At 41.1% G+C, this 25,785-nt stretch overlaps 2 protein-coding genes across 2 annotated transcripts; both read left to right on the forward strand.

Annotated features, from left to right (window-relative positions):
* The first annotated feature begins 19 nt into the window (after positions 1 to 19).
* On the forward strand, positions 20 to 19,197 carry LOC103154147 (procollagen galactosyltransferase 1-like). Its single transcript, XM_007575332.2, has 12 exons — positions 20 to 796; positions 5,200 to 5,310; positions 5,399 to 5,516; positions 6,172 to 6,306; positions 10,288 to 10,492; positions 10,592 to 10,711; positions 12,957 to 13,033; positions 13,127 to 13,233; positions 14,677 to 14,809; positions 15,931 to 16,058; positions 17,398 to 17,604; positions 17,686 to 19,197. Exons 1-12 carry the CDS (start codon positions 579 to 581, stop codon positions 17,954 to 17,956), a joined length of 1,830 nt encoding a protein of 609 aa, XP_007575394.1. The 5' UTR covers positions 20 to 578; the 3' UTR covers positions 17,957 to 19,197.
* A 2,352-nt stretch (positions 19,198 to 21,549) lies between these two features.
* On the forward strand, positions 21,550 to 24,919 carry LOC103154149 (nucleoredoxin-like protein 1). The gene is made up of 5 exons (XM_007575335.2): positions 21,550 to 21,789; positions 21,894 to 22,656; positions 23,866 to 24,130; positions 24,237 to 24,326; positions 24,422 to 24,919. The coding sequence occupies exons 3-5, from the start codon at positions 23,895 to 23,897 to the stop codon at positions 24,792 to 24,794; spliced, it is 699 nt and encodes a 232-aa protein (XP_007575397.1). The 5' UTR covers positions 21,550 to 21,789; positions 21,894 to 22,656; positions 23,866 to 23,894; the 3' UTR covers positions 24,795 to 24,919.
* Positions 24,920 to 25,785: the final 866 nt, after the last annotated feature.

Genomic DNA, 25,785 nt, shown 5'->3' on the forward strand with positions numbered 1-25,785 from the left:
GATGTCTCTCTACCCCTCCCCCCCCTTTAAAAACAAACCTTTTGCAACTTATTAAAGCTATAATTGGCATTGGCAGCATTTTTATTTATTCAAAGGTTAAACTTTTGGGTAAAATGGGGCGAAAAAAGAACGTTCCCCCCAAAGGTTTTTCAAAGCGTTCCCCAGAACAGAACATTCTGGTTTTCAGATCCGTCTGCTTCCTGAGTTTTGGTGCTGGGTTTGTTCTTAAAGGGAAAGAAGAACTGAGGCGCTCGAGATGGAAATTATAAATTAATTTTGTTGTTATTTATTTAAGTAGGGGGTATTCCGTCGTAAGAGTTTCTGAATTTGAATGTTATCATTAATGTTTTTCACTATAACCCGTGAACACGGTGGATTATATAATATATTACAATGGTATTAAAGTGACAGTGAGTTCTCCTTGACGCGGCCCTGTCCTTCCCCTTTAAATCCAGACCCTCCGCCATGTCGGCATAGACAACGGCTTCCTCTGCTTCTGCATCCCCTGTCTCCCCCTCTCTGGCTACCACTTTCTGCCGCGTCAGCTACGTCTTTTTTCCCTCTCTCCCCTCCCTGCCATGCTCCGGGTTACCTCGCTGCTGCTTGCCCTGCTGTTCGTTCTGTTGCCGGGCTCGGGCTGGGGTTATTTCCCGGAGGAGCGCTGGAGCCCCGAGTCGCCGCTCCTGGCTCCCAGGGTCGTCATCGCGCTGGTCTGCCGCAACTCGGCCCACTCTCTGCCGCTGTTCCTCGGAGCCGTCGAGCGGCTGAACTACCCGAAGGACCGCTTAGCGCTGTGGTGAGTTTCACTGATGCAATTAAACGTTAATATATGTTTTAGTTTAATTTATGTAACGGGGAGTAGCTGAGAGACGCTGTCAATGAACGCTGACAACTTTAATGTTAGGACAGTCGGTTACTTGTGGAGAAAGCACGTGCACTTTATTCGCACAAATCAAATGATGATTGATTATATTTGATACGTTCAGTGGAGTTTTCCTCTCCGCTGGGCGTGGAGCAGTTTGCCCGGAGAACGGGAACCATGAGGCGGCCTCCGCCTGCAGAGACGTGCCCGTGAAAAGTTCCATTCAGTCACAGAAGATCATCCCCTCATCCCCCCTTCGTTTTTTCCCCTTCTCTCCTCATACCCAGACCCCTTCCTTCCCCCTTCCACACACCCGTCCTCTTGTCTGAACTAGAATCAGAACTTATTTAAAATAAGCACCTGAGTTTCAAACTCTTCCAGCCTAATTGACCATGAAGCTTGTCCAACAAGTATTTGCAGGAAGGAAAAGCTTCGCTCCGGGGTGTTCTGTCAGCCTGCACAGATTTCTCCTGATTCAGGCTCTCTCACTTCCCTTTTTCTGCTTTCTTTCTTTATTTATTTATTTATTCCTCTTCCATTAAAAAAGAGCTGTGTAATGTTTTAATCTTTTCATTAGCATTCACACCTGACAGGTTGAATCTGTTTCTATTTCATGGTCCAGCGGGATTAACAAGGAAACCATGGGCGCAAAAAAAAAAGAAAAGAAAAAAGCTCTGAGAGGAAGTTGTGTTCTGACTTTGAATTTTACTTCTAAGGATTTTAAAAAACTGTTTAAATGACACAAATAGGTGTTAAGTTGGAGCTTGATTTCCCAATTATCTGTAAATCTTTTTGTAACAAACGACAATGTTTATGTTGAGCTCTTCTTTCACAGTTTATGTCAAGGGGTCGTGACCTTTTAGGTGGTTAACTTCATGACACATACAGACATTTTGTTATGCTCCTGCTGCAAGAAACAAGAACAGAGAAGCAGAATGCAGAAAAATATGTGCTTCAGTTTGTTTTTTTTCTAACACAAAAAAATCTAAAAAGTGTGCCAGACATTTGTATTTAGCCTCCTTTATTCTGGTGCCCCTGAATAAAATCCAGGAAATCAGTTTCCTTGAGAAGTGACTTTAGTGTTAAACTGTGTTCTCAACATATAAACATAGCTGTTCTGTAAAGTTAAAGTGTGGAAGAAGGCGCCCTAGTCGGACGAGACCGAAATTAAAACCAGACTAAACGACAACGACCCTAAAAAGGGCGTCCGCGCATCCATAAAAAGTCTTAATTTTATGTATCTAAAGAAAATTGACCTTGAAATATCTTAAGTTCTTTAAAACAAATTATCGATGGTCTTAACTTTCGTGGCATGTATTCCACTTTGTGATCACAAACTCCTCGTGAAGCATGCGGACGTTTTGTGGTTGTGACATCAGCAAATGTTAAAAAGTTTAAGGTGTGTGAATAGTTCTGCAAGAAACTTTTTCTTTTATTTCCTTTTGATGGAGGAAGACAAAATAAAAGAAAGAAAGAAATCTACCTGCAGACATCAGTGTGACAAGTTGAGAAGGAACGCTTGGCAGCAGAGTCCGACCAGCATGCAAACTCCCAGAGGGCTTTGCTGTGACACGCACAATGACTGATGCCAGTTCAAAAATCAGTTTCAATCCTCTCTCTGTCTCTTGTTTCAGCTCTCATATCCGTTAGGCATAGTTCTCCAATCCCAAATATTTACTCTTCAAAAGACACTCAGTTTTTTTTTTTTGTGTGTGTGTGTGTTTGTTTTTAAATCGCTGCCTCTGGACATTGAAAACCTCTCAGCAGTCAGACGCTCCTGCCAGCACGCTGAGAGCTAGACGGATGCAGCGAAGAAGACGGATTGCGGAGTCGGTCACACGTAGGCGTGGAGATGACACCGCTGTGTTAACTTGCCACAGACGCATGGGAAACGAACAGCAGCAGCACGCTGGCTGTCACTCACTACGTGACAGGCTCGGGAGGAAATCCATTTCTGTCATTTTTACACATTCTTTCACTCGCCGGCTCTCGCTGCCGCTGCCCGTCCCTCCAACACGCATTGGGATTTGTTATCATAACACAGACAGTAGACGAATGCCTCGCTTTTTCAGGCAAATTTTCCCACCACCCCTCCCCTTTTTTTAAGGGTGGCTACACTCTAATCAACAAGACTTTGACCGAATTTAACCGTCTCGACTCTCCTGGGTAATCATTAAAACATTTTGTTTGCACTTTAAAGAAACTGAAGTAAATTGGCAGCTTTTGTGCTGATTGAGAGCATCTCTAAGGAGTTTCAAGATGAGTACCTCACACACGTTGAGCACAGTTTCCTTCACCTTTTCTTTGAAGTCACAAGGAGAAAATATTCTGTCAAACCGTGTTAGAGACACAGCTGGCACTGAAAAAAGAAGGAGCTGCATTTGTCCTACGGATCGTTTAACCTCCAGATACACAACAGGTTTCTTTATAACAAGAGCGTAATAAGGAATAAGATCCCAAACTGACAACGGGACGCCTGGTTATTTTATTTGAAAACAGAAACTTATGGTGAAGTAATTAAACATATTGGTTATTATAGGTGTCATAGTTTTTATAAACTAGTGTTGTGGCATTTCCTGCTTAACAATTATTTCTAAATTCACTTCAGCAGGTCAAAATGAAGTAATTTGTTCGCGAAGTAACTCTTGCTTGTGGAGGGCATTTATTGTATCGTTTATCATTTATCGTGAAAAATTTCCTGTAAGAATTTCGATTTATCGTTTTCTCTATGAATTAGCGTTAAATAAACCCCTTGACAATGTTATCAGAAATGTTAATTTTACTATTTTCTCCACGGTTGGCTCCGTAAGAGGATCAATAAATATCACTATATTTGAACATTTGATGAAATGCAGTTAATATGTGCAGTTTCAATCCCACTTAGATAAAGAAGCCCATTTCAAATGTGAATGCTTTTCAAATATCACATTAAATTTCTAAGTCCTTATTGCCCAGTCCTAGTTTTTGCTGATTTATTGTATTTTGCGAGTTTTTAAAAATGCACACATGCAGTTCATGTCGTAATTTATACACATGAGCTGTGTTTTATGTTGTGATTCCTAAGACAGCTGCTTTCATTTGTGGGAAAGCACAATAAGTCTGAAATTTCAACAGAAGTGACAGAAAACAATCAGCTACCCAGAAATATCTGGTTGCAAAATTAGATATTTTGTAATCTGGTTTTCTTCATGTTAGTTTGGTGTAAAATGGCTTCAGTTTAAGTTTTAAGCACAAGAAAAGACTTAGAGTATCAATATTTGTTCCCCACAATAACTTCATGTTTGTGTGTAAAAGTGTTTTTATAAAGGTTGGTGGCTGGATTTTATTTTATTTTATTTTTTCCAAAACTGGCTTTGAGAAGGCGAAGAAAGAGCTGAGCAGCATCTGTGTTTACATAGCTGCTTTTGTTTCACTCGCAAAAGATGCAAAGGGTGAATGAAAACTGTGAAAATTCACTACTCTGCAGCGATCGTGTCACTTATGGTGTGTGTTTTATGTTTTCGTGCCTGTTTTAAAGACGGCTTAATGTGATTTAGGGGAATGGGAATATGTGAACAGTTTTCACCGTGACTCACCAGCTGGTAAACTTCATGTTAGCGACTGGCTGCCGTTACGCCGGATTTCATCTAGTTTTTCCAGATTCCCCACCGGTGATCGTAACTCTACTATCATCTCCCAAATTACAATAATCCAGTGTTTTATGTTATTTGGCCTCATTTTGATAACAGTGGAATTTAGTTTATTGGTACTTTTTTAATGTACTGATTACACCTGAAGCTGTTAACTTTTTTCCCAATGAGTTTTTAAAATTTTACTTTTCTCCCTTTTAAATTCTTAAAAACTAAAAATTTCCAAAATTTTAACTTTATGCACTGTAAACTCCGTTAATCTCTAAGAACAATTTGTCGCCTGAAACATTGTTTGTGCATTAACAATAGCACAAACAATTGCAGTGCACTGGACTAGTGAATTAGCATTGGACGTTTCCCTAAAATAAGCTTCTTAGCTATAAATTTATTAGCCATGTTTAGCACACTGAATGGAGGAAGTCAATGTAAGACAACATGCTAGTGATGCCCCACATGTCACTGGCAGCATTTAGGCTAACATTAGCATTTTGGCAAATTTTAGCTTATACACTAGTTTTAACATACTGAATGGAGTAAGTCCATGCTAATCAACATGCTTGTGATTCTCCACATGCTATTAATATTACTTTAGCTAAACGTAGCATATATGCTAATATTTAGCATCAGAACACTGGGTTCCAAATGATGGGCAGGCCCCGGTTAAATTTCTTCAGAAATATTTTAGTTCCTCTTGTTGTTGCTCCACAGGGTGGCAACAGATCACAACATTGACAACACCACAGCTATCCTGAGAGACTGGCTCATCGTGGTGCAGAATTACTACCATTATGTGGAGTGGCGACCTGATGACGAAAACAGGTAATGTAACGTACATCGAGTGTTTTTTTTAATTTTTTTTTATTATTAGTTTTTCTTCTTTAAATGGGCCCATCTTTTTATGTCCCAGTGCCTTTGAGGACGAAGTGGGGCCAAAACACTGGAATAATCTCCGATATGAACACGTGATGAAACTTCGGCAGGCAGCGCTGGACACTGCCCGTGAGATCTGGGCCGACTACCTCCTGGTATGTTGGCGCCAAGTTGTGGCACTCAAACTTCTACTAGCTATCAAAGTAATCTGCATTACTTTGGAAAACCAGGATTGATTAAAAGTGAGAGTTTGGAATTTTTCTGTTTCGTGGACAAGTTACAGGTACACAAAGTAGCCCAAGTGCTTCAAACATTTTCAGCATTCATTCATTTATTCATTCATTTATTGTTGTGGAGGTTTTCTTTTGAAGTTAAATGTTTTTGTATTCCCTATCAAGCCAATCTTATTCAGAGCACAAGCATAGTTGTTGATGAAATGGACAAATGTTTGTGCTTCCCTCTTTACAAAAAAAGAAAAAGAGGCTAAAATGCCCTGAACAGCTGTTTGACTCCCAGCTGCCCCGCAGATGCTGACTGTTAATGCTCTCTGACAGACTAAGGGAAAATATGGCAAAACATAAACTAATAGCATATCCCTTCAACAACACCCCGTAAGGCCTGTTTTAACCCATTACGATGAGCAGATCCACACAGCGTCTGTGCGCTCGCTTCCCTCTCTGTGATCAAACCACGTCGCCGATGAGTCATCCGCCGGGGAGAAAGAGAAGGGAGGGGAGGCTTTCTCTGCAGGCGCGCACACGTTGATGAGTAATTGTATGCAAATATTTAACCGCTCTCTTCGCTCTGTAGATGGCCGACTGTGACAATCTGCTCACCGACAGAGATGTGTTGTGGAAGCTGATGAGGGAAAACAAGACCATCGTCGCCCCCATGCTGGAGTCCAGAGCCGCTTACTCCAACTTCTGGTGCGGGATGACTTCGCAGGTAATCAGAGGTTTTTTTTAATTTTTTTTAGTCCGCTCGAGGTCCCGCGTATCTGTTTCAGTAAATATTCGTTGCATATAGAAGATTCCTTGGTGTAAATATTTTTATTTATGTAATAGAAGTTGAAGAAGAATAAGTGTTCTTAGAGTTCCTGTTCAGCTGCTGCTCAAATGTTACACTGCGATATTTTTCTCTGCAATGTGACACTCTCACCCATCACGTCGTCGTTCTTGAACCGCTGCACACAGAGAGCCAACATACTGTAAAGATTATGTATCCGAGAGCCTCAAAGACTCCCCAGATGGCAGATGAGATTTATGTTTCCTTTTTATGTGCCTGAAAACCTTCAGAGGAGGAGAAGGAGAACAGAGCAGCAAATGAGACGGAGACCAAACCCATTGCAGATGTTCCAATTTGTGGGTTTTGTGGAGCATTGTTCCTGGGTCAAACTGCTGAGTCAAACTCAGCTGCGTGTTTGTCCAGATTGTTTCCAGAATCATCTTTAGAAAAGTCCAAATAAAAAAAAAAGTGATTTTAATTGTAAATATAAGCCCTTTCAAATGTGTTTTAAAGTGGGAATATGATTGAATATATATGGTTCTGGTAAGAAGTTTAGGTTTGCTTATCATGTTGGTGTTTATGGTTTATTGAACAGGAGACTTTAGTCTAACTCGTAAACGGTGGCAGACGGTTATGTAGCTTTCAGACACGCCGTGCAATTTGAAAGCACAAACACCTGCAGCTGTTGTGAAAATTCAAAAATAAGTTAATAGAAGTTTGGCGTCACGTTGTAGCCGTGTTTGACGCCTCTGTCTGTTTAAGAAGAAAAGGAAACGGCGCTGTACTCTCAGCAATGGAGAACTCTGACTGTGTGTATTTGATGCCTAAAAGTTGCAAGATAAAAGCTTTAATGGACTGGAACTGGGTTCAATAAATCCTTTAAAAAAACGTTGAAAATTATGTTTTTAAGTAATTAAATGGTTCTTCAGATAGAAACTTATTTATGATGATTTTTTTTATCAAGTATGGCTTTCATTTTGAGGCATTAGTGAATAATGGGAAACATAGTATATGACATATGAAAGAGAAATAAAGTCCTCATTATTTTGATAGCAAAAAACAAAACATCATTCAGGATTTTTGTGAGGATTGTTTTACATACATTCATAAGGAAAATTATTTTTGTGGAAGAGGAATTAAAAACTGAAAATGAATCACTGTTTCTTTAAGGATTGGTCCCACGTCATGCTAAATTAATGTGTAATTAAGATAGCCGATTTATTTCTCAGGTGTACTAAAATTTTTTGCTCCGTTCAGCGTTGAGGAAGCTTAATGATATTAGAAAATTATTCGGCGGGTGTGCAGATAGCCCACATCCTCATTATGTTCCATTAAGGAGTATCTGCAGGGTTTGTCCATGCTAGCTTTAATAAAAACTCCAGCTGGTTCTGCGCATTAAAATAAGTTACTTAAGCGAAAGCTCTGACATGTGTTTTCTTGAATATGCAAACACTTTTGCATAATTTAAGGTGTAAGTTGTTTTTTTTACACAGTTGGGAAAATAAGTATTGGAGACACTGCAGATTTTTCAAGCTTTCCTCTTATGATCTGTAATTTTCACTCTACATACACTTCAACTGTGAGAGACAGAATCTAAAAAAAAAATCTGAAAATCAGATTCATTTTTTTTAGGAGTGCACCGATTTATCGGACAGCTGATTTCCTTAATTTTGGGAGATTGGTGATCGGACAATTTTTGCACATGAAGCAGATCTTATCCACCGATCTTATCTGGCTTGGCAAAGATCTAAGAATCAACCTCTGTCCTCTTTTGCTCTGCAGTGAGAAAGGTTTGCCTGACAGACCGACCCACCAAGTTGTGTCTTTACAATTCACAATGGTTACCCCACTGTTGCCAACTCCACAACTTTCTTGCTATATTGAGCAACATTTCAGACAAAAAAATTGCTGTTGGCCAAAATTGGAATAGGCAGGTTAAGCTTTTTAAAAGTTCAGTGATCGGCCAGAGAAACGCAATCGGTGAACTCCTAATTTTTTAAAATAGTTAATTTGCATTTTATTGCATGAAATAAGTATTTGATCACCTGCCAACCTGCAGTAAACCCCTCCTGTCCTCCATTTAGTGCCTGTATTAAACACATCTGTCCACACACTCAATCAATTGGACTCCAACGTCCAACATGGACAAGACCGAAGCGCTGTGTCTAAGGACACCAGGGACAGCATCAGGATGGGCTCCAGGACAAAAGTCAGTCAGTTTGGTGAAAAGGCAACAACTGCTGGTGCAAATGGAGGAAACCTTTGGATGAAGGTCAGAATCCCTCAGTCTGGTGCTCCAGGCAAATTCAGGCCTTATGGAGCATCAATGATAATAAAAAGTGTAGAGGATAAGGACAGAACTGCATGGGAGGACCTGGTCAATGACCTGTGGAGGGCTGGGTCCACAGTCTCAAAGGTTTCCATAGTAACGCACTACACGGTCATGGATTAAATCCTTCAGGGTGCACATGTCCAGCCAGGTCCATCTGAAGTTTGCCAATGACCATCTGGATGATCCATTGGAGACGTGGGAGAAGGTCAGGAGGTCAGTCGAGACCGAATTAGAATATTTTGACATAAACTCCATTCTGCGTTCTTGGAGGAAGAAGAAGAAGACGGATGAGCACAGTCCCAAGAACGGCGTCCCAGTCGTGATGCCTGGTTGCAGGGACCTTAAATGTGAGAGTTTGGGCGACAGCCTCCTTCCCTCAGTGAAGATGGGTCGTGGCTCAGTCATCCAGCATGATGGTGCCCTGGAGCAGTGGCTCCAGAAGAAGCATCTTGAGGTTCTGGAGGGGCCTAGCCAGTCTCTAGACCCAGACCGTATAGAAAATCTATGAATGGAGCTGAAAATCAACCGATGAAGAGCTGTGTGGATGAAAAGGGCTAAAATCCCTGCTGCCATGGAAACCTGGTCAAGATTTCTGTGTCAGAATATTTTGTTCTATTGTAAATATTAAAGTCTAGAACTGGGAGTGGGAGCATGTTGGAGTAGGTATGTTACATTAGACGTTTATTTAATTTAAACATTTAATTTCCTTCTGGAATTAATAAAGTATTTTTAATCCGAATGCATTTTTTCGGTTGATGCATTGCTTTTTTTTTTTGACAATTATTCCTTCTGTTTTTGGGTAACTGTGCAGCTGCAAGGATTTCTGCTCTCACTTTTTTGAGTTTTGGACAGTTGCTATGCATAACCATGGCAACAAGGAGGCTGAAAAGGAGGCTCTTCATGGATGCAGAGCAAGACCAAAGAGTGGAGAAGGAGGGTGGATCATATTCCAGACTCTTAACATCCGCCTGACTTTCTAACCACATAATCAGACGGCGTTAAAAAGGAGCGGCAAAAGCAAATGAGGTGGATTAGCAGTGCTTGCCAACAGCTGTCATCCTGGACAAGTTGGTGTTCAATATCATCTCTCCTGTCTGGCTCTTCAGCATGAGTCAGTCTTACAGCAACCATCTTCAGTCAGAGGCTTTTTCAGATTCGTTGCAAGACTGACTGCTACTGGAGATCCCTCCTGGCCACAGCATCTCTGTCCTCTTTGAGGATGTTGTTTGAATCACAGCATCATTTAATTTTCCTTTAGGATAAATTAAGAATTTCTTCATTGAATTGATTTTTTTTTCTGTTGTATTAAATGCTTATTTCATTCAATAAAATGCTAATTAAATAAATAAAAAAATCATACAATGTGATTTCCAGTATTGTCTCCTATAGTTGAGATGTACCAACAATGAAAATGACAGATCTCTCCGTTATGTGCAAGTTGGGAAACTTAAATCAAATACTTATTTTTCCTACTTTACATTTACATACAACCTATCCAGCTGAAGCTGCAGATTTTATTTTAAATTTTTTATTCCATTTTTGTTGTCAACAAATTGCTTTCATTGAACCCAAACCATGTTGTTTCTCAGGGTTACTACAAGCGCACCCCGGCCTACATGCCCATCCGCCGCCGGGAGCGCCGCGGCTGCTTCGCCGTGCCGATGGTCCACTCCACCTACCTGGTGGATCTGAGGAAAGAAGCCTCCAGTCAGTTGGCTTTCTACCCGCCACACCCCGAGTACAGCTGGGCGCTGGACGACGTCATTATCTTTGCTTACTCTGCTCGCATGGCAGGTGGGGAGGAAAAATGCAGCTGAGATTGCCTGGTCGCGTTTTTGATCCGCCCGCACATGTCGCATCGTTTGTCTTCTTTCCGCTCCCTCCCCTCCTCAGACGTGCAGATGTACGTGTGCAACAGAGACACCTACGGGTATTTCCCAGTGCCCATGCGTTCCCACGCTTCCATGCAGGATGAGATGGAAAGCTTTCTGCACACTCACCTTGAGATCATGGGTGAGTTAAAGAATTTTTTTTTTTTTTGTTGAATTGTTTTTTGGTAAATGTCGACTGTCTGACACTGATTATCACCACAGGGAAAGATGTGGGAAAAAAAAGACTTGACATAAATTTATTTTTGGATTGTAGTAGTAGAGAAACATTGAAACTCAACAGCTAATTTTAATTTTTGTATCAAATTAACGGGTGGGACCCAAATGATGTTAATTAAATGCAACTGAAGTATTTTTGTTTTAAGCTGACTGGAGTTTTTCTGAATTTTTAGTAATTAGTAATCTAAGATTTTTGTTTCATCTCATCAGGATTATTCTATTTTTATTCCCTTCAGGAAACTTTCCTTGCAACAAGGTGAGGAAAAATAAAAAATACCACTAAGCAGGACAGGGACCCACATTTATCTTTGTGCCACACACAAGTCCCGGTCAAAACAGCCAATCAGAGCCAGGAGGAAGGTCTTAGTGCTGTTAATCATGTCTGTGTACCCGCTGCTCAAAGGCTAATGAAACGACTTACTGTTCCAGGAAAAGTGAGCATTCCTGGTAGATTTAGCCAACAGGAACAAGTTGTAGCAAAGCACAAGGCTGGAGGGGATAAGATAAGCTACACATACACAAAGATGATTGACAGCGCTAGGACCCCCCTCCTGGCTCTGATTGGTCGTTTCTAGTTAGCACTGAGAGGAGGCAGAGGAGCTGCATTTATTCCATAGATTATCTTTCATGACATGGTGACAGTTTTTACAAATATGTAAAAATACATTTTTATAAAAGTTACATACTGCAGTTTAAAGCAACACCAAATGATTCATCTGATAAATGAAAACTTGTGTGAAAAAAATGGAGATTACAATGGAGAACATAGATTTCTGGTCTTTGCGGGAGACGCTAGTCCTGCAGCTGCTATGCGTTTCTTCTCCGATGCAACTAAACCAAATGGCTAAATTACCGCCTTAGCAGAGTCCTGCTGATGGCCCAATTACAGGAAACAGGTGACTTGCAGCAGATATTAATTTAAGGCTGCATTCACACCAGCCCTGTTAAGTCCACTTTAATCAAACTCTAGTTTGTTTGCCCAGAAAGTCTGGTTTGTTTGAGGAAGTGTGAATGGGTAATCGAACTCTGATGCAGACCAAAAAGGTGAACTCTGGTCTGATTTATTCAAATACGTTACACCTGGGCCACTCGACAAAGCGCTTCACTTTCAGTCGGCTGTTCCTAGCTAAAAATGAACAAAGGAAGAGGAATGTTTCAGGTGAGGATTCTTTAGATACAAGTTCTTGTAATGGAGATAAGGATCATTAGCAGGGCTGCACAATATTAGTAAAACGTGATGTGTGTGAACGTCGCTTTCGGTTCGTTGCAAATCGCAGATAGTGAGTTGAAAAAAAAAAAAAAAACTAGATTTATTGTGTCCGTCTTGACATGCTGCTTCTGGCTACATCTGCTGTTTTCTCAAAGAAATGGCTTAGTTGTATTTTCTTAATGACTTTACCTCAACGCCACAGAAAGCTTCTCCAAATACATATTGCTGATATAAAGCGCTTGACTGCATGGTGCTTATTTAATTGTCTAATATTTATGGCAGTTCAAGCAGTTTTTGCAGTATCGATCGCGTGTGCAGGGCTGTGTTATTTATTGCACAGCCCTATTTATTAGTGATTTTTAAAAAATACTATGACGTGTGCTATATTCAGTCTGCGCTCTTTGGAAAACTTTACTACCATAGAGAGTTTATGGTTCTGGTGAGAAGTTTACATACAGAACAGATACGCGCATAATTGTTTACGTCACTGGTGGATTTCGGTAATCTTTTAATTTTACTGACTTGTTTTGCTTGTTTGGAAATAACATTAACATTTCGGAGCGGCTCAGGCAGAGTCCTGACTTTAATCACCTTGCGTGGAGGGAGATGAAGAATGTCGGAAGACTTTGAGCTCATGGCCAAAGATAACTCATCAAAATACCAGAGGAAAGAGGCAAAAAGCAGATCAGCAACTACAGGAAGGTTTTGATTGCTGTAGAGCCTGAAAAATATTTTCTATTGATTATTTAAACTTGCATTATTACACCATTATCTATATTTCACTAGGTGAGTGCAACTGAATTCCCTCTACTGACAAAGTTACGGCTCTAATTTCACTTTTTTTTTCCATTTTTACTTGTATAGCTTATGATTTCACGCTCTTCATTTTGTGCTTTTTGTAAAATTCTCTTCTTTTTTTTCTTCTCCTTTCCTTCAACAGTGAATAATCCTCCATTGGAGCCCTCCAGCTTCCTGTCTCTTCCTCCCAAGCATCCAAACAAGATGGGCTTTGATGAGGTATACTCGCACTCCACCTCCTACGGTCAGGAATACGCATTAGCCCAGCGTACGTGTGTGTGTGCCTGAGCGTCTGCGTTCGTTTGTGCGCAGGTCTTCATGATAAATCTGGTTCGCCGAGTCGACCGCCGCGAGCGAATGCTGAGAACTTTGTACGAGCAGGAGATCAGCTGTAAGGTCGTTGCCGCTGTGGATGGCAAGTATGTTTCCTCGTCGCCTTCCTCTCCTCCTTCCTGTCGTCTTTTCTTTTTAGCGCCTCTGGATCGTGTGCGCTCGCCTCCCGCAGAGCACCGAAACTGACATAAACAATCAGGTGAACAGTAGCTTTATTCTGCTGGAGGTGGGTTTACATGCTTTTATTTACATGTAAATACAGCTGAAGCCTAAGATTCAAATATTTACAAACTCTAGCTAAAACTTTTTTTTTTTTTGGCTGTGTCTGGTGTTTCATCAGACTGAACTATTCATGTTTTACAACAGTTAGGATTACTATTATTTCTGTTTGCTAAATGCTTGATAAGATTTTCACACGGTGACTTTAAACAGTTTGGGAAAGCCTGTGGGATGATGTCATGGCTTTGTGAACTTCGGACAGGTTCAGGTAAACTGAGGCAACACATTGCTTCCCTGTGTGACATTGTGAAAAATTCAAAGAAATCAAACAAGAACATGGAAGATGTTAGCATTTCTACTCCAACTGTAATAATCCCCTTTCAGCTAAATGTTGTTTTTTCGTTACTGTTTCATATTTTACTTCCTTCCTTTCTCTCGTTTCCATCCTGTCACCTGTGGTTCTTTCCTTCCTTTCTTTACAGGGTTGATGGTGGCTGAGAAGGTAGATGTTTGTCCTGTAACCTCTGTCCTGACTTTCTTCCTTCTTTCCATCGATCCTCCTTTTTCATAGTGAACGTTTGGATTTTATATGTTTTTAAACACACCTAAAGGAGTTTTAGAAAAACGTTAGGAAAGCTCGAGTCACAAGTATTGGGAGATTTTTACTCCATAAACAGAAGATGTTATGAAAACCTTTATTCTGAAACTAAAATGCCCCCTAATAATCACTGTAATGACATAAAACGGCAGACATCTCCAGGCACCAACACCTTAGAGCTACTTAGTCTGTAGAAAAGTGAACATAAGCTTTGCTATAGACGGCTTATTGATTGAACTCTAAAGGTCGTTGGGTGTAATTAGTTCAGCTTTATGCTCTTCCAGATGAGCGCCCGGTTAATGCTCCGCTCTTTTTCCTGCTCCATAAGCATGTGGGCTGAACTTTATGATCTGGCTTATACTCAGCCGATTGGGTCCAACGTCGCTAGAATGAGGGTCAGCTGTCCGCCAAGCGAGTCCCCGGAGTCCAAGCTTAACCTCTGAGGGACCTCATCAGTCGTCTTGGAAACCGTCCAGCCGTCCGACGCCCTAAAATACAAAAACCTCACGAATGCAGCACCGTTTTGGGAATAAACAAAAGTTGCGTTAAGATCATTTAAAGAAGAAGAAAACTCCAGTGTAACATATTTTATAAAGTTTGGTTGTTTCTGTGCAATTATTATTATTATTATTATTATTATTTTTCTCCTGTCGTGTAATTTATAGATTTAATCCCTCATCTGTTTATATTTAATCCCATCTCTTTCTGCCAGAGCTCTGAATACGTCTGATATAGATTCCATGGGGATTAAGATGCTCCCGGGATACAAAGACCCTTATCACGGTCGGCCCCTCACCAAAGGCGAGCTGGGTTGTTTCCTCTCTCATTACAACATCTGGAAGGAGGTGAGACACTTGAACGCACCAGAGGCATTCAGTTCCCCCTGCACAAGGCTGATAACAGTTTGTGTTTAATTGGTGGATTGGTTCGTTGTTTGGAAACTTGGGTTTTCTCAGACAAATTAACTTTTCAGTTCAGGCTAGTGTTTTTATGCTCTTGTTTATTATTGACGAAGACTTTGGATCAGATATGAGAATATTACTTTATTACCTTTTCTCATGATTGAGTAGTAGTGACAGAAAGACACTCACTGTATTTGCCACCATGTTCAGGTAGCTTTATTGCTGCCTTTAGCTCGTTTCCATATTTGGATCTGTTTTTTTTCTTTTCACCATTTTCCACTTGGCAGGTAAGTTTGCTGACCAACCAGGCAGAGCACCAGCATGGTCACTAGACCAGACTGCACCAAGGCCTGCTGGGAAAATGAAAACGGCATCTCCATAAAGCTAGCATAAAGCACCAATTCTCTAAAGTGCTCCTGGTAGACGACCGTGTCTGGGTTTAGACTTGATAAAACACAACGGATCGATTTTTCTCCCACATTTTTTCCTTCCACTTAACTTTCCATAAGTTTGCTTGCACACAACACACTCAGCAGTTACATTTTGTAGCTTATGCTCTCTGCAGAGTCCAGCAGCTGTCGGGTCATTTGTGTAAGTCCTAAAACTGCATTAAAACAGTTTTTTTTTTTTTAATAAATCGCTTTTCAAAATTTACAAAAATAAAACCATGAAATACATCACTGTGTATATAATACATCTACAAATTCTGTAGTAATGTTTGTTGAGATGCACCTTTTTAAAGCAGCAGCGGTTTCACAAATCTAATACTTTTAAAAGAAAATTGTTTATTTTGCTAGGAGGGGAAAAAAAACGTTATAAGTTACATTTGGTTTAATTGAACAAAATAAAACGGGAGCCAAGTTTGAATCACTTTTGTTGTTTTGTTTTGTCTTTTTCGCAGCTAGAAGATAAAAAAAAGAGGCACCGTAAAATGTTGTTTGCTTCATTAAATGCCCTATTAAATAACCATTGGGCTTGTTACTGCAGCAGTATGGGTTTATGGTTCAGAAAGTCGCCTCCTGCTGCCTCGGCTGAAACCTTTGTGTCCCTGTGAACCCGTTCAGATCGTGGAGCGCGGCCTCCAGACGACCCTGGTGCTGGAGGACGACCTCCGCTTCGAGGTGTTCTTCAAACGCCGGCTCCAGGCGCTGCTGCAGGAAGTGACCACACACAAACTGGATTGGGATCTTATGTGAGTAAATAGACATAACCCAGATTACCCCCCAAATAATCCCTCCTGTCAAACATGACGTCTCTCCACCAGACATTCAGGTGGTTTGGAAATGTTCTGTTTTAGCGTTTTGCTAGCGAGCACAGACGCTGAGCATCGGCTCAGAAAAAAAGAAAAAGGAAAAAAAAAAAACAGAAAGTTGCAGCGCTTATTTGAGTATCACATTTTAGCAGAAAGGCAGTTCAAAGTGCTTTACTCCATAGAAATGTGATGCAGTGGCAGATTATGGAACAAGCAATAAACATTACTGTTTGCCAAATGCCATCGTCAAGACCGTAAAGCAACTGCGCCTCAAATATATGGATTAATGTCCCAGTTGTAATTAATCAAGGCCTGGTGGGGGTTTTAGCCTTGATTTACAGGAACTCAGTTTTTCTGCGGTTTTGCAGTTTTTTGGCAGTTTCTTCCATATTGAAAACCAAATGCTTTGCTTCTCCATGTTGATGGAGTTCAGATACATTCACAATGTTTAATCTGATATTTTAACAGCCATCAGTTTTGATATTCTTTGTTAGACTGTAATGATATGGATGTGATATTTTAAAACATACGCATAAGACTATAGTGGTCATGGAAAAGATGAATAAAAAGATGAAAAAAATAACTGAAAACTATTAAAATGAATCTCAACTCAGTTGGAGGGAAAAAAACAAGGTAAGAAAAAAAATGTTACAATAGCACCATTTCTTTTATGCATTTATCTGAAGTTTAAAATGTATGTTGTCTGAGCAGGATAGTAAAAGAGGTTATTAAAATCCCTGTAGCTCAACGCTGAATCATTATGTTTCCATAAGAGCCGTTGCATCTGCTCTTTATGCTAACCGGGAAAAAACCTCCAGTAACACTGCATTTGACGGGGTGACATGTCGCTGATATAAACATGACAACATCTGTAATGAACATGAAGAAGTCTTTATGAATGTTAATGCCTGTTGTCATGAGGTGTCATTCGGTAAATAATGACACTTTTTATGAAAAGTTGCTTTAAAATTTACATTAAATGTCAATTAAAAGTGCCAACTTTGCACTTTAAATTAAAATTGCCATTATTAAATTGATTTTATTTGCATTATTTGCACTTTAATGCAAAGTTGGCAAGAATGTTTAGGTTTTTTTTTTTGTTTTTTTCAATTAAAAAGCTAATAGTGAGAAAAAATGAGGTTTCTGTGTATTTTATGTTTTGGTGGTTATTTCTAAATCTAAAAGTTTTGTATGAACTACTGTTTCACAAGGTGAAACAAACAAACAAAAAACAACTATTTCTCTGTTTTAATTGGTAATCTGACAAATGGCTGCTCAGATACATCGGACGGAAGCGGATGCAGGTGGACCACCCGGAGAAGTCCGTCCCAAACGTCCACAACCTGGTGGAGGCCGACTACTCCTACTGGACGCTGGGCTACATGCTGTCCCTGCAGGGAGCCCAGAAGCTCCTCATGGCCGAGCCTCTGAGCAAGATGCTCCCCGTCGACGAGTTCCTCCCGGTCATGTACGACAAGCACCCCATGTGAGTCCAACCCACGTTCTCTCTGTCGTCCGCCGCGTGGCGCTCTTCTTTTACACAACCCCCCGTTTTCTGCCCCGCCAGCTCGGAGTACATGGCTCCCTTCGAGCGGCGGGACCTGCAAGCGTTTTCCGCGGAGCCGCTGCTGGTGTACCCGACCCACTACACGGGGGACGCAGGATACATCAGCGACACGGAGACGTCCGTGGTGTGGGACAACGAGACCGTCAAGACGGACTGGGACCGGGCCAAGTCGAGGAAGACGCAGGAGCAGGGCGAGCTGAGCTTCGAGGCGCAGAACTCGGACGTGCTGCAGTCCGAGCTGGAGAACGTGAGCGCGCGGGACGAGCTGTGAAGAAGAAGAAGAAGAAGAAGAAGAAGGAAAGGGAGAAGTAGAGCTCCGACGCACGGAGACAAGGGAGACTGAAAAAAGCTGTGATGCAGAGAACAGAGGAAAGTATGGAGGGAACATGATCAAAAAGAGCCTGAGAGGCAGAGCTAATGGAGGCTTAGTTCACCAGGAAAAAAACAGTTTCCTTATAGATTTCTCGCTCCACTAATGGATCTTTCTCCTGAGAGATTAGATGTCGAGTTAACTCTTGAAGAGTCCGCTAACACCTTTTGGTTTATTTATTGCAGTCGACACAAATGTCTTGCTTTAAGTGTGATCCAGTTATTTTATTTTATTTTTTGTATATCAACTTTTCTGAAACTAATGCAAACGTTCACTTAGACTTTCTGTGTATCTGAAAAGAAAACAAGAATGCGTATATGCAAGTGGATTAATCGATTATTGGAATAATCATCTAAATTTGGTAATCGATTAGTCAGTAAAGGGAGTATACAGACTCAAAAAAAAATGCCACTTGTTGAAAGAACAACATGTTTGGGCAGTAATGAACTGTAAAACAGAATATACATTTTGCCTTTAAGATGAAAAGAAAAACACTTTTTCAGTAAATATGTTCTGTGCAAAACTCCTGAAGTGGCATTTTTAGCTTCGCCTGCTGCAAATTCTAGTTTGCAACCTTATCTTATTATTGTTAATATAGGAGTATATTTTGGGTTAAAATAAATAATTGGATCTCATTTTATTTTGCATGGACTGACTCTGCAGCTCCTCAGGTGTTTATGTTTGTGAGCTCCTGCATGTCCACAATCTGTGGCCTTTTAAACCAAAAAGTTTAGTTTTTTTTAAATACTTTTTTATTAAATTTTTTAGGTTTAATGCAGATGATGAGAGCAATAAAACAAAAACGGCTGTAGTTGATGAAATATTCAATTGTTCCTGCTTTCTGTTTTGGATGTATCTTGTTTCGCCTGCCTGAGGTCCTGACACCAACGTTTCTCTGAGTGTCTCTCATCGTCCTGTTTAAGGCAAACCTCAGACGTTTCTTTTGTTTTTAACGATGAATGTATCTGAGTCTCTTCTTGCCAAAGAAACATTTCCACATTTGGACAGCAGCAGATTTGATTGTCTCTGTGTTTTTGTTTTTTTCTGATCTTGACCTTTTGCAGGATTTATTAGCAAACCAGCAGCTTGTGTTGCGTGTTTGTTTAAATTTGCAAATATAGATTTAAAAAAAACAACAACAAAAAAAAGCCTAAGTCTCAGCTTTGTTTTCTGCACGTCTTTCTTGCCAAAAGTCGGCGCTTGTAGTAGCATTCAAAGCCCTTTAAAACATTGTGTCAACAACTGCAAAGTTCAATGTAGTTTATTAGGATTTGATGCGACTGAGACACACAAAGCAGAGCATAATTAAGAAGTTTTGCAAAATGTTTCTCTATTTTTTTCCTTACAAATAAATGTTTGTCTGAACAGTGTGTATAAAAAGTTTTCATACTTTTACATGACCAATAAAATGTGCCTTTTTTTTAACAAAAAGTGAAAAATTGATTTCTACAAAATATGCAACTTAAAATAAGTGACTATATCAATATTCACCCTCTTTACAGTGACTGACCTAATTCGACAGAGGTCCAGTCAACTGCTGCTGGCAGTCTCACCAACGAGTTGAATGCAGATAACTTAAGTGCAGCGAATGTGTCTCCAGATTGTAGCGCAAAGTAAAAAAGCTAAACTAAATGTACGCTGTTGGAGATTGTCATTGATCCAGGACATAATTATCCTAAGTGGTTCAGTAGAAAGCTCCCCGACTTCTTTGTTCCTTGAGCACTGAAAGCCATAAACGTACAGCCAGAGCTTCACTGGAAAGGTCAATAACATGCATTGAAGTTTGTGGGAGAAAACACCTAAGCATTCAAGAGGATAGCAATACTTTTGCAAGACACTTTAAATCAAATGGAAAAGAAGAAAACGTCCGAGCGTCAGCTGAAGCTGCTGGACTTAAAACATCTGGACTGAATCTTTTGGCAATCGGTTCTTTGTTTCAGCCCAAGCCGACCCATTGTGCAGCTCAGACTTCTTTTAATTACCACTTCCTGGTGTTTGCCCTCTCCGTAATTACATAATGGTCAGTTTGGATTACAACAGGCCACAATTACTTATCCTCATTCTGTGTTTTTGTTCTCATTCATTATTCATTGTTGACCCATGGAGTTCGCTCTTTGTGTTTTGCCTGCTTTACAGATTCAAAAGGAGATGGAAAAAAAAGTTTCCTACTTAATTCAGGAGCAAGAAAGACTGATATATATATATATATATATATATATATATATATATATATATATATATATATATATATATAAAATTAGACTGAGAAATAATGTCTTTATTAAGTGTTAGAGAAACTAGTACACCACTGTGTATTATCTCTGTAATGATTCAAGTTGCTATCACCCTTCATGCAGTAATTGCATTTCTTCTCAGCTGAACAGTGGGGTGTTTGCTCTGGTGTAAAGTTAAAGCTTGCAGTTTGCATTTGATTTGCTATATTAAAAACACAGACCCCCGCTGTTGCAAATCAAACATCACTAACCGAGTGCTGCTTTCAGTTTTTTTTTAAAGATCTTTCCTGAATGAGTGCGCTGCTTTATTTTCTCCTTTTTAATTCAAATAACGTTTTTTTTTTTTTTTTTAGACTTTGTTTGTTTGTTTTTTTAGACGGGGTATATTTGCATGTATAAAATGCTCTCTGCCACTGTTTACTGGACCCCTCCCTCTAAATACCAACAGAATACAGATATATCTCCAAACTGCTCACCTGGCTGGGAGCAGCAGCGGCGTTAGCTGCGTCTGAGTCGGTGTTTACCGTGGTGCTGCCTCGGCTCCGAAGCGGCTAACTTGGCTTTCCATTCTCTCCACCACGGTGACAAAAACGACTCATTCCTCACGGCTCCATCGAGCTGCCGCTGAATATTGAAATCCGAAGCAAAGAAAAAAGCCGGCATCTTTTAGTTCACGGCTTGTTTGTATCTTCCTTCACTTCCGTGTTGCAGCGAGTTTCAAACGTTGCGCCTTCATTTTTCTTTTCCCTTCGCTGCTCCGTCTGTCCACGCCCTCGGCCAATCAGTGAACAGTAGCGAAGCTTGCGTCACCCACCAAACCATGGCTGGCCCTGCTGGCCCTGCTCTGAAGCAGGACCCTGAAAACAGGGCCAGCCCCGTAAAAAAGCAAGTGAAAACACTCGGAAAGCGAGCGGAGCCGAGTCGAGCCGGTGGAAAAGGGGCATAAATCTTTGACTCATTCAAGCTTGGTCCCAACCTCAAGGTGTCTGACGTAAAATGCGGATAACACTTTAGCCTCTGCATAGGGGCGCCCAGCTAGCGGGGGCGCCAAAGCGATGGAGGAAATGTAATTCTCAGTCAGCTGTCTGTGAATGTGTAAATGAATTTATCACTGCATAGTGTGATATATATTGCACAACATTTCTTTTGATTCTGATCCAGTGCAAAACCTAAGGTAGAACCCGAACCCGGAATCCCCCCGGAGGGCTCAGGAAGTGCACACAGTGAGAGGAGCACGTGCTGGACATGCTGCCTTTCGTTCCCGTGTTTCGCCCTGGCGTGCGGGTGACAGTCTGAATGGGCTGCTGAAGGGATGCCAACAGATCTGAAAAATCCCCCCTGACACATAATTTAATGTCATATTACAGCTGAGCGACAGGCAGAAACGCGTTGGCACCGGTCGCAAAGCGGAGCTAACGAGCTTTGGCATGCAATTGTGCGCACTTAGATGTTAATGTCCAGAAGCCATGCTTGTGTGCGTCTCGCCGCGGGAGTGTTTCGGTGCGTGTGACGTTTGTGACTCAAATGAAAATCCTATTAGATCTCTAGCTCTCCCCCACCTCTATATTTACCTCCCTCCCTCTCTCTCTCTCTCTCTCTTTCAGATTAACCTGGGTGTTTACAGTGTTTGGCTGCCTCTGTGGATCAGTAAGCGTGTTTTCCAGCCTGCAACCCGGGGTTCACTAGAACCAGCATCAAACCGCGGCGACTTACTTTCTCGGCTCATTTCCTCGCCTCTCTGTCGCATGCTGGCTTTTAAATCACCCTGATAGTCGGGCCCAAAAGATTCAGTGTTGTGCTTTAAAGGTTTAATGCGCAGACATTTCTGTGAAAGGGGTGAGGAGGTGGGGGAGGGGGGAGTTGAAACCGGGTCATTAGTCTCACTCGACGCTTGTTTCAAACCTATCTAACTCCATTTTACATTTTCCCACCCCACTGTGCATGTCCGTCCTCGCTTTGCAATCCAATTTGTCCTCCTCTCCTTTATCCTTCCTCTCCTCCCCTCCCTTCTTCATTTGAAGTAATAAGATTTCTGCTGTTCAGCGGAGAGTTTTAGAAACACACACACACACACACACACATTGAAAAGCAACCTCTACCCCTCAATTACTGCGCTGCCACACCTCCAGCTATCTCTAATCTCCTTCGGTGGACCTCGGAGTCCAGGCTGAAACAAATTACAGAGCGGGGCGAGGAGGCAGCGAAAGGTGTCACTAAAAATAACAAACTTCACAGGATTCAAAAAAAAAAAAAAGGAAGGAAGGAAGGAAGAAGAATGAAAACTGATCAAATAAAAACGAGGACTCTTTGACGGAGGAGGAGGGAAGCGGCGGATTTATTTCTCGTAGGAGTGTGAGGAGTTTCAAGGTAAGGTGAGTTTTTTCGTGCAGATTTGGCTTCCGGGGCCCGCGCGCAGATTGATGCGCTATTAAATTAGCAGCTGACAAAATGAAGCTCAGCGTAGATCAGGCAACATCGATCGGCTTCCAAAAAAAAAAAAAAAAAAGCTGGACCTAATAGTTGGGGAAATTGCTTTTTTTCTTCCAGTTTTACAATTACAGCAAATCGTCATTCTGCAGGCAGGTGAGGTGCGATGCTGCTCAGATTTCAAACGTAACTCTCCCCATTCACGTCGGTCCTGTGCGCCTCCAGTCCAATATCTCTAACGGATTTGGCGCAGCTCAGTGCCAGAGAGCCAAATCTAATTTGTGCAGTTATCACTGTCAATTCCCGCCCTGCAGAAACACAGGCTGGATCAGACACATCAAGTTTTCCTCTTTTCTTTTTTTTTTCTTTTTTTAAATGGTTAAAGCTGAACTTTATTTTTGTTACTGATTTTTAATTATTCTGAAATTTAGGTGCTTTTAGTTATCATATGTTAATCCCCCCCCACACACACACACAAAGCTTTTACTTTAATAAGTAACTCGGTTAGCCAGTGAGACAGCAGAACAGTTGTAGGTCACATGAGGGGAAAACTCGCCCTGAGGGTCAGAAGTGTCTCTTTCTGGTCTCTGATGACCTCAAATGATCCAAAAAACAAAACGCCAATCAATGAAATCCACAGTTTTAAAGTTAAATTTCAAATTGAACACAAAGCACAGCCTAAAAAAAGACTCTTCTGACGTAAATAGTTCAAATCAAACCTCTAAAAGCAAGAAGGAAAAACTCAGAATGGTGTTGAACAAGGAGGAGCGCCAATATTTACCCACAGAAAGGATGATTATTGAACTTCCCCATCTTCCTGATCTCATGTTGCCGCTGTTCTTAATTCCTCCCTAACCAAGCTGCGCATCATGTTTTCTTAGTTTTCAAATCCCTCAGAGTTAAAGTCAAGATTTAAGTTTCATCTTGTGAACTGGTGTATCAGGATGAAAGCTGCAGTCGTGAAATGTCTCCGTACTGTTCATAATGTTTTTCTCATTTAGTAACATCATAACTATAAACTTACACATCTCATTTTATATGACAGACCTGCCAAATAGCTCATTTAGAGCCGCATGACAGCTGCTGGAGCGTGTGGCTGTAATGTAACCAAATGGAGAGACATTTAAAGGTATATTGACACATTTTTAGGGAGGGCTTCCCCATCGCTGCCCGCCAACATGGTGGACCTGTTCCTAGACCGAGTTCTTGTGGAGAACAACTCGGACCAGGACGAGTTCAACACGGAGCGCGAGATCATCGGGATCCTGGAGAACCGAGTCCTGCTGCTCTTCTTTGCGACGGCCGAGTGTGAGAAGTGCCAGAGGTTTGTGCCCGTCCTCAACAGCTTCTTCAGGAAGCTGAAAGATCCAGCGTACATCGAATACCCCAAACTGCTCGCTCTCATCTATGTCAGGTCTGCGTCTTCGTCTCTCTGATGTTTTTTGTTTTTTTTTATCTCCTTCTTCCACACTGGCCTCCACTGCTGACTCTCTGACATGATTTCTATCTTTCTTCTTCAGCTTGGACCAATCTGAGGAGCAGCAGAAAAAAATCCTCAAAGAGCTCCACAAAAGGACTTTATTTTTGGCGTTTGACGACCCGTACAGAAAGTAGGTGACTCATGTTTTTTTTATACACGCGTATATATATAAATGCTTAAAAAAGATTAGTTTTAATAAGTTTTGTGTTCTCTCTTGTGGCGTAGGGAGCTCCAGGCCATGTTTATGGTGAAGGATGTCCCAGCGGTGGTGGTCCTGCGTCCCGACGGCTCCGTCCTCTCTCCGAACGCCGTGCGGGACATCTGCCGCCTTGGCACCGACTGCTTCCGCAACTGGCAGGAGTCGGCGGAGCTGGTGGAGAGGACCTTCATGCTCAACGAGGAGTTCGACGACCCCAACCTGCGGAGCGCCACCGACCCCGTGAGGAGGCTCAAGTACAAGACCGAAGACGACAAGAGGAACAAGAGATGGTGGAAGCTTTGGGTGAAGGGAAAGGACGGAAACGGCGAGGAGGAAAAAGACGAAGCATGGGACATGAAGAGAAAGAGTGGAGATGGAGGAATTTGGAGAAAGAGATGAAAGAGTTTTTGTTTTTTTTTATGATATAGCCTAACTTTTTTTCTTGTTTTTTGCTGTCTTCAATCTAATTCTGTTCACCTAAAAAGAAACCACACCTGTTGTTGCTGCTGACCCAACACTGTTTTTAAAACATCTGATATTATAGTTTATACATTATATATTTAAGAAAAAAATTTAATGGTCTATATATGTTTTTTATTATAGATAAAATACTCAGAACTGTACAAAGAAATTTGTTGAATTACATAATTTTTTTTTCTTGGTTTTCTAGATAAAAATGTCTGCAAAAAAAGAAATAAAATACCAAAGATAAGAAACTAAAAAGTATTCACTTTACAATAAAACATTTTTGAAAAATGTTGCTTAATTCTGTGAAACAAAACAGAGATAAAACTCTTTCGCCTTGTAGATACCAACATTATTTCTACACCAAGCAGAGGAATAAAACTGATACCATAAACAAAAACATTTTAATTTTCTATTTTTGACCTAATGTTAGCATTACGGCTGAGCTAGCTATAATGCTAACATAGAGCTCAGCTATGCTATAGCTAAGTTAGCTACTATAGGAGCTATGCTAGCTAGCTCAGCAGTAGCTAGCTCAGCTATAGTAGCTATAGTAGCTAGCTCAGCTGCAGTAGCTATAGTAGCCAGCTCAGCTGCAGTAGCTATAGTAGCTAGCTCAACTATAGTAGCTATAGTAGCTAGCTCAGTTGCAGTAGCTATAGTAGCTAGCTCAACTATAGTAGCTATAGTAGCTAGCTCAGCAGTAGCTAGCTCAGCTATAGTAGCTATAGTAGCTAGCTCAGCTGCAGTAGCTATAGTAGCCAGCTCAGCTGCAGTAGCTATAGTAGCTAGCTCAGCTATAGTAGCTATAGTAGCTAGCTCAGCTAAGTTCAAAGCATATTTGTGGGAATGTTCATTTATTTTGGGCAATATAACCATGGAAAGTGTGTCCAACGGTTTTCAAGTTTGCTGTTGCTGATGTTGC

Source organism: Poecilia formosa, unplaced genomic scaffold, assembly GCF_000485575.1.
Source record: "Poecilia formosa unplaced genomic scaffold, Poecilia_formosa-5.1.2 Scaffold375, whole genome shotgun sequence".
Classification (NCBI taxonomy): domain Eukaryota; kingdom Metazoa; phylum Chordata; class Actinopteri; order Cyprinodontiformes; family Poeciliidae; genus Poecilia; species Poecilia formosa.